This window comes from Gekko japonicus, unplaced genomic scaffold, assembly GCF_001447785.1.
Source record: "Gekko japonicus isolate JY-2015 unplaced genomic scaffold, Gekko_japonicus_V1.1 scaffold326, whole genome shotgun sequence".
Taxonomy (NCBI): Eukaryota; Metazoa; Chordata; class Lepidosauria; order Squamata; family Gekkonidae; genus Gekko; species Gekko japonicus.
In genome coordinates, this window is record NW_015165245.1 from 1,154,202 (window position 1) to 1,163,411 (window position 9,210).

A 9,210-nucleotide genomic window follows, 5' to 3' on the forward strand; every position below is an offset into this window, starting at 1 on the left:
TGAAATGTAATAAACCTCAAGTTAAATCAAATTAAACAAGTATGCAGTAAAGCGATTTCTGTTTCATTTTTTTTTCTTTTTCACTTCTATTGCAGGGGTAAAAACCTACAGTTGTTCCTGAAGTCAATTTTGCTACTACAGATAATCTTGCCACAGCAACTGCTAGCAAGAACTGTTAGCAGAACAGACATGTTCAACACACAGTAGACCTCTCACAACTTCAGTGCAGAAGGACTTGGGCAGTATGTTTTGTACTAAACTGAAAGACCTGAAGATCACTGGTGAGTGTCCTTTCTCTTTACTGTCCCAAAGTGGCGTTCCAGATGAACATGAAGAGGATTGCGCGGAGGTGCCAAATAGCTCCAAGGCTGCCTTGCCAATCTGCAGAGAAAAAGATACTCATGGGAACCTTCCACAAAGAAAAACCAGCAGGAGCAAAGTGTATCTGCACACTTTAGCTGAGAGCATCTGCAAACTTATCTTTCCTGAGGTAAATATGTTTTGATAGAAGTAATTGAGATAATCACTGGGTATTTTTTTAATAATGCCTTTTTAAACAGTCATTTAGATACCAAGACTGTGTCTGCTTGAATTAGTGCTTCTTGTATCTCCTTGCAGTCCCACCCCCCTTTTGTGGACAGTCATCTGTTTCCATTTCCAGTTTTGTCTAATTCTGCTGCTTGCAGACATCTGTATTTATTTCATTACTATTTCTATGTTCAGGGAAAAGAAGCTAAGGATGATGAAGGTAGCCAAATATGATATTTTTACTCAATTTAGTTTGCTTTAACTTTCCAGAATTTATAGAGACTGGCAACTCAAGACATGAATATCTCTAATAGTACAGAATACATTGTGCCATTGGGATCACAGCAACATCCAGGTATAGTGGCAGGGGTCATTTTGTAGAAAAAGAGGTGTAGGAGCTCATTAGCATAACTTATTTGCATATGGCACACCCCCTGACATCACTGGAAGTGTGTCAGAAGGCAACACCTACCACTCAGGCTCCACTGGACTGTTTTGGATTGCTAGCTTGTTATGTATTGAAAACTGTGTTAAGCTTGAGTCTGAACCAGGATTGTAAATAGATCAATCAGAGCTGTGCAATGTTCTGGAGGGAAGCACTCTGATTGGACCTTATCTGTAAATAGTTATTGGTTGTTAGCTGACATGCGGGCGTGGCTACCTAAGCCCGGACTGTTTAAAAGAGAGCCTGTTGCTCTATGTTTTTGTCTCGTTCTGATTTCTTCTGACTTCATTAAATAAAGCTGATTCACTGTTCACTAGCTGTGTTGCATCTCGTACTTAACATAGCTATTGGGGGGGAGGAACGTGTAGATCTGCCCTCACAGAGGAGGGAGAGCTTGTACCTGAATAAAACTTGGTCTTAAAGCTGCCACTGGACTGTTTTGGATAGCTAGATATGGGGGGGGGGAAGGCGCACATCTGCCCTCCCAGCGTCGGGAGAGCTTGTACCTGAAGGCGGGTCGGGGTGGTGGTGGGCTCTGCAACTTACCTGGCTGCTTCTTGCTCCTTGTGGCCCGACTGAGGGCTGCGGGGAGCAGGAAGTGGGGCTTGTTGCATGTGCCTGCCCCCTGGGCTCCTTACTGCCAGAGCTCTGCTCCTGTGCGTTCCCGCAGGAAATGACCCCTGTATAGTGGTATAGTGGTTACAGTATTGTATTGGGAGATCCACTCTATCATGGAAGCTTGCTTGGTGACCTTGGGCCAGTCATACACCCTCAGCCAAACTTACATCACAGGGTTGTTGTGAGGATAAAATGGAGGAGAGGAGAACAATGTAAGCTGCTTTGAGTCCCCATTGGGGAAAATGGCAGAGTATAAACAAAGTAAATACATGTAACAGGGACAATCAGTTGTGCTGTATCAACGAGGCCCCTTTTTATATTATGGCAGTAGTGCTGGATCTGATCCCAAGGGTATTATAGTAACATTGCTGTGTGAGGCAGGTCAGTCACATAGGTCCTTGGTGGGGAAGAAAAGAGGAAAACCTTAGGTTTCCTAATATTGTGTTGTAGGAAGAACCCATAGGGATAAAGCTTCCCCATCCCTGACAGTATATTTTTAGTTCGTGAGCTACTTCACACAGGTCTACAGAGAGGCAGCATGTGCATTTTTCCAATAAATAAATGTATGGAGAGTTCTCGGTCACAATTCTGTTAAACAGCTTGTCAACAAGTTTACTTTTTGGTATGGTGGCTCTGTGACAAACATAGATGGGTTGTTTTCCGTCCTATACCAAAGAAGTGTGTTTGCTTTCCATTTTGTGCCATATTAAAACATTGTATGTTAATAGGTGGGGCTTATTCTTAGTTTAGTGCCATTTACTCACCCCTTTGCTCCTGTGTGATTATCTCTTGATGCTAGCACAACACAGGAGGCACAAGTTCTGCGATTTGATTGCAGTCATACATTTGTTGGCTTTAAACATATGGGAGTAAGTAACTCCCATGTAAATTGGTATAATTTTGATAAGTTGATATAAAGTTGTGCAGATCAATATGTAGGGTTGCCAGACTCCAGGTGGGGCCTGGGGATCTCCCGCTTTTACAACTGATCTCCAGCTGACAGAGATCAGCTCCCCTGGAGAAAATGGCTGCTTTGAAGAGGGGACTCTATGGCATTGCACCATGCTGAGGCCCCTGCCCTCCCCCAACCCTACCCTCTCCTGGCTCCACCCCCAAAGTCTCCAGGTATTTTCCAACCAGATCTGGCAACCCTATCAGTATGGGTTGAAATGATGGAATGAGACCCATAATGTTCTTAGGCCCATTTAGTGGGAGCTAGAAGTTCACTGGGTTACCTTAGCCCAGTCAGAGAGTCTCAGTGGGCTATTATGAATTGGGGAGTAGAGAATCATGTGTGCCATGAGGACTGTGGTAGCTGTCCACTGGTAGGAGAAAATAAATTAAAAAACCACCATTGGCACAATGGTATTGTGTCACTCATGGGGAAAACCCAGAAGTGATGTCATTCCACTTTAGTAATCACCATAGAGTTTCTGGTGATTCCTAGACCATTGTGACATAACTTCCAGGTTTTCCCTGAAAATGATGTAATGCCATTGCGCTGATGGCACCCCCAGCCCTCCCTGACTCCCATTGGGAACACTAGGAAGAGGGGCTGTGGGAGCCATGCATCATTTCTGCACTGCTGGCAGCCCAACCAGAAATAAAGGTGGGATGGGGGCAGGTATGCAGTAGGTGGAGTGGCCTCCCTTCCTCCAAGCTGGGACCCTATAAAGTCACAGGCCCAGCAAGGAGGGCTACAAATTACGGTTGCCAGGTCCCTTTGTCATGCCAGTGGGGGGATTTGGGGGGGTGTTCTGGAGGTGGGCTGATGTGCTGATGTCAGCATGTCGATGACCTCAGCTGGGTGTAATTCCATAGAGGTCACTCTGCAAAGTAGCCATGTTGCCCGGGAGAACTGATCTCTGTAGTCTAAAAATCAGTTGTAATTCCAGGAGATCTGCAAGACTCACCTGGAGGCTGGCAACCCTAGTAGCTCTTTGCTTGGAAAACTCTTGGAGATTTGGAATTGGTGCCTGGAGAGGGACTTCCTCATGGACTCTGTGGTATACTATAGCATCCACCATCCAAATTTGCCATTTCTTCCAGGGAAACTGATTTTTGTAGATTGGAGGTGAGTTGTAATTCTGTGAGAACTACAGACCGCACCTGAAAGTTGGTAATCCTATGTTACACTAGTTGAACAATTGTCTCAATGGCACTAGGTTGTTTGCATGAGTACTGAATGTGTTGTTCATGAACAACTGACACTTAGTTGCATCCATTCCATCTCCTTAAATGGTCTTGGATTTGTTTAAAACTTGATAACTCTAACCATTGCCTGCTTGGCAGTTTGTCACCCAGTTTATGTTACCCATTTTCCACATGGAAAACTCCAAATCTGAGAGGGTCACTATCGTGTCCTAGATCAGCACATGTTGCTTCCACTGACGTCAATAAGAGGTTATGTGGAAGGATCAAGGGAGAGTATAGTGTGGCCCAAAATAGCATTTGATGAGATTCTAGATACCAGTAAATGCATGTGGATTTTTGTTTGCTTGTTTATTCGTTTTTAAAAGGGCTGTAGAGTTGAAAGAGGAGCTGGGAAGTCCTGTGCATGTTGTTTCTATTTAGATATTAAATTAATCAAATCTTGCTTTAATAATGTAGAACACTTGTTCAGTTGTTCTTTTTATTTTGAATGTAAAACACAACCCTCTTGAAGAATGCATTTTTCTTGAGGCACCATCATCTTCCTTTCTTTCATTAAACAGCTGTCCACAAATTTCTGTGTGACTTACAATAAAACTGACCAAATGTCCAAACTTGGTATTAAAAAAAAAATTAAAATCAGTGTTACCAGATTGCTAAAATATTGAGTTGGATATTTAGGGTTTCGGTATCTTGATCCAGATGCATCATGAGAAATTTGGCCAAGTTTCACTGAAAGTAAACTGAAAGGAAGTTGGGATGATTATGAGCAGAGACAATGCAGTAACATGCCAACAAGACCTACTAAAGACGTCTCTGAATGCCCAGTTTGCCTCCAGCTCCCTCCTTTTAAAACAGGCAATGCAGACCACATTGGGGCTACTAACTATCAGGTGTGTTTCCCCTCCCCCGCATGCCATCTAGCTGGCCAAAATGGGGGCAGGCTGCAGAAAGCAGTGCAATAGCTGCCTGGCTGAAACTATGGTAGGCACAATTGCCCAGAGCCTCCCGCTCTGCCCCTTCCTCCACTTGGACACAATAGCTTAAGACTATGAGTTGGATTTCTTGACATAACCAAAAGGCACAAAACAAAAACATTTCAACCTTGATATAAAGAAGTCTAAGCCATGTAGTGATTGTGCAAAGGCTATTGCAATTTTATATGCAAGATATCCACCTTTAGATTTCCCTGTGCTCTTCCTGTGGTTTCTATGGACAGAATGGCTTCCTTCCTTGAAGTGAATAGGACAGTGCATAGAAGCTTTCTACCCCTGTTGGAGCTCTTATTCCAATTATTAATTACTGGGCTTGAATAACTACGTGGTGATGCAAGTACAGTGCATATTCATTTTCACACAATGGCATGTGAATAAGATTCACATCTTATTCAATTCAGTTCAAACTGTTAAGAGAACAGTTGGTGATGTTGCTGACTTGCAGCCACATTAGAAGAGTAGATCATGCAGTAAAACACTGCTGCTAGCCTACAATTATCAGTGGTGTTGCTGGGTAAGGACTTCAAATGAGTATTTGGACTTTTCCTAAAATTCTGTTTGCACTTAGAGAATGATTGGTGGAAATCCTATAGAAGGGGTTGTAGGAAATATGCAGAATAGTTTTAGGGTTGCCAACTGTGGCTGACATCTGGCAGGGGATGGGGGGCAGGATGTGGTATGGTGCCATTGCACTGACAGCATGATATTATTTCTAGGGCGAACCCGTAAGTGACAGCATGCCGTTGATGTTGTGCCATTGATGTGACAACAGTTTTTGTGCTGCTGACCCTGCCGTGCAGCAGTGGGGGTCAGGGGCTGCCACGAGGAGATCTCACACTGTAGCAAGAGACCTGGCAGCCCTGACCAGATCTCTCATTTCTCTCTGCTGAAGTGTTCTTTGTGAGACTGAACAGTCTGAAACCATGATAACATTATAACATTCTTGAAAGTACTGATCGCCTGTTTGGAGAAGATTTAAAAGCTGGTACCTAACCTTCACCTAGCCATGTAACAGCATCTAGCTTTAGGAAACCTGGCTGTCTCCTCAAGTGTAGCATTTGTGCCACACATATGTTTCTTTGGATTGGGGCTTGTGCATCTTACATACTTCTTTCTAATATGTAGAATGGATTTAATGTATAGAAATGTCTGCCACAGGAGAGAAACAGAGACTCGATGGTATTTGGATTTTTCACATCCATTGTTTAAAACTAATATTTTTCAAATGTCTAATAATCAACTGGTCTTTTTTGAGTGCTAATATGTCTATTCCAATTCTTAGTTTTTAAAACATGTCTTTTCTTATTCCAGCATGAAAGGTTATATCTTGCGCTGCAGAGAACACTATCAAAACATAAAATACAAGAAATCAGGTTAGTTAAGTAAATGTATGGCTTTAGCACCAAATAAATGCAACAAGCCTCATGTATTTAGCTAAGAACTAAGACAGAGCTCGACCAACACTGAATTTCTGCTCACGTATTTTGTGTCATTGACCATTTCTTAACAATATTTAAGAACCAATTTCCAGGAGGCTGAAAGAGCCACCCTAAGCAAGTCTGCTAAGAATCCTGGTGGTGGAAAGGGCTGTGAAGTCGCAGCCAATTTATGGCACTCCCATAAGAATTTCAAGGGAAGAGACATTCAGAGGAGGCTTGTCATTGCCTTTGGACTTCCTTGCTGGTCTCCCAAGTACTAACTGGGGCCAACCCACCTTAGCTTCTGAGATCTGATGAGATCAGGCTAGCCTGGGGCATCCAGGTCAGGGCTGCTAAGAATCCTGCTCAGGTCTATTCAGTGGGCCTTACTCCCAGGAAAGTCTTCTTAGGATTTCATGGCAATTTTATTAGATAAATTATTTTGTCATTTAGTCCAGGTTGGTATCCATATTACTCTGTGCAGTAATTTATGTTAGAGTTCTGCAGAGCCAAGGGGACATGAAATGCAGAAACTAGAGGGTAAAATTAATTATATAACTTAAAAAAAAATACAGAGACCATTTACTACCTAAATTTAACAAGTTAATATCTGTTATGGTTGGCAGTTCTTGAATTTGGTTGAGATACTTGATGCCTATTGGGAGACAGAAATCAAAAGTCCCTGTTTGACCACAGTAGGAGGTATTATGAAATCTCCTTTTTGAATCTCCCACTGATTTCTAAATGGTGCAGTTTTTAATACTAGATTACTGTTTATTTGTTTGAGTAGGAACTGACATATTCATCCTATAGAGAAAGCTGAAGGGTACTGTGGGCATTAAAGTAATGAAGAGTTCAGAATTTCATTTAATAACAAGCCCCAGACATCTTTTTGTCAGAAGTGTGTGTACCTTTATACTAATATTGTTTATACTAAACAATATTATCTTTTAGAGAAGTTGCTTTTGCTACTTTGAAGACAAGCTGTACTATTTGTCTGCCCATACAAGAGAGAGAAGGAAGGTTATCCTGTGGCATGAGAGCCAACAGTTTAAAGTTGCTGACTTTTAAATCCAGCTTTTCTTTAGAGATGGTCCCCCACAGGTATTAAGAATCTCCACACTGAAAAGACAGTCAAAAGAAGGTACATGGCACGCTTCCATAGCAGTGTGGTTACATCTATGATCCCATGACTCTTGGAAACTGGGATATTTTTATTATGGTCTTATGTTTATAACTGTCAGTTAGTAATATCATGGCATCCCAATTTTAAATAAATTTACTTGATAATAAATGCTATTGACTTTCAAGCTTAGGGTATGCTCTGAATTGTGGATGTACTTTAACTTGTGGTAAGGGTTATAAGCTACATAGATGTAAGTTGGCTAGTTACTACTGGCAGGGTGATCATGGGGGGGAGATACTTGTGAAGACATATGTTTGCTTAAGGACATTTTGGCAAAACTCTAGTATTGGCTGATAAGAACAAAGAACATAATTTCTGAATTAAAAATATGGAAAATTATTTCAGGCTACTAACAACATTGTAAATGTGTTAGTTTTTTTATCTAATTAGGTCAAGATGGGTAGCCATGTTAGTCTGTCTGTAGCAGTAGAAAAGAGTAAGAGTCCAGTAGCACCTTAAAGACTAACAAAATTTGTGGTAAAGTATGAGCTTTCATGAGTCAGTGCTTACGTCTTCAGATAATTTGAATTACTAATTTGATTAGTAACGATTTCTATATAAGTATCCCTTTAGTTAGTTTTAGTACAGACTTGGTCATTTTAAAGTTTTGTTTTGTAGGAACTCTGGGGAAGGAGAAGATTTTGAAAAGCTGATCAGTATTCATGCAAATGCATCAGGTAATGTTATATCTATGAACATCAACTATGACAGCTTTTTTCTTCTTAAGCACTGAAAATGGATTAAGTTCTGTCATGGCTCAGGTGGGGTGTCACCTGATGCTGCCACCACTCTGGATTTAGGTTCCCTTGAGAAGGCCCAGAGCAACCTCCCAAGACCTTCAGACCTCCCTTTTGGCCGAATAAGAAGCGTGAGGACCAGGCAGAGTGAAACAAGGAAAAGGTTTATTTTATAGGAGGTCAAACAACAAGGTGCAAAATAATAACAGTAAGTGGGTGAAAAGAAAAGAAATCAAATGCCCTTACGCGTCTAAATATACTGTCCCTAGCTCACTATCTGCAGTGGCCTTAGACTACTCACCCTTCCCGCAGGATGAGGGTTTCTCCCTTGCAGCAGCCTTCCTTCTGGCTCTGCCCTCAGGGGAAAAGAACAGCTTTTGCTCTGGCACCAGCCCTTTTCTCCCCCAGCTCTCTTCTTCCCTATTGGTCAATTTTGGCTCCAAAACCTCTCAGGGGTTTCTGGGAGTTGTAGGCCCAGCCTCACCTACTGCTAGCCAGGCTCCTTGGGCCTAGTAGGCCTCTGGTGGCACAGCCAAGATCATGACAGGTTCTATATGGCAAACTGAAAGAATGTGGTCCCTGTCCAAACGTGAGCAGCTGAACAGGCAAGGGGACAACAGTAGTGAATTGCCCATGTTTTGGTAACTCACAGTTTAGAGAGCACAGTAGGAGATAAGTTATCTTCACTGTTAACCATATAGTCCTCACATATTGGATTATTTTAACTTGTTTTGTCTAATATGAGAAGCTGGAAATATAAGCAAATGTTTTCTAGTGCAAAAAAATGGGAAATGGTCACTTAAAAGTTTTTTTCCAGGATATAAAAACCTTTGGGAAAGCAGATACTTGCATTGCAGCAAAATTGTATCCCTCTACCATTCAAAACATAATATTTAGTTGCTGAGAAAATGTGATCTTTTGCCCTTTATTGCAATAGTGAGTGTGACGTTTCTATTATAAGCAAGCACAGTCTATTGTGATAGTGACTGGTATGTGGGATGTTGCTAGTACTCAACCACTGCCAACTCCATCTGTGTTTCCTTTTCATTCCTTTAAATGCAGTCTTTGGAAACTACTTCCTGCTGTGCCAACTTGGAAACCTTGGCAGTTCCTTTGGCACAAACCAGCAGGA

At 41.9% G+C, this 9,210-nt stretch overlaps 1 protein-coding gene across 1 annotated transcript in view; it reads left to right on the forward strand.

Annotated features, from left to right (window-relative positions):
- Nucleotides 1-203: 203 nt before the first annotated feature.
- GUCY1A3 (guanylate cyclase 1, soluble, alpha 3) overlaps nucleotides 204-9,210 on the forward strand; it is a 28,289-nt gene continuing 19,282 nt past the window's right edge. Inside the window, exons 1-3 of the mRNA XM_015410066.1 lie at nucleotides 204-490; nucleotides 6,049-6,110; nucleotides 7,960-8,018. Coding sequence (XP_015265552.1) covers nucleotides 245-490; nucleotides 6,049-6,110; nucleotides 7,960-8,018 — 367 coding nt within the window. The 5' untranslated portion in view covers nucleotides 204-244. The remainder of the gene's footprint in view (nucleotides 491-6,048; nucleotides 6,111-7,959; nucleotides 8,019-9,210) is intronic.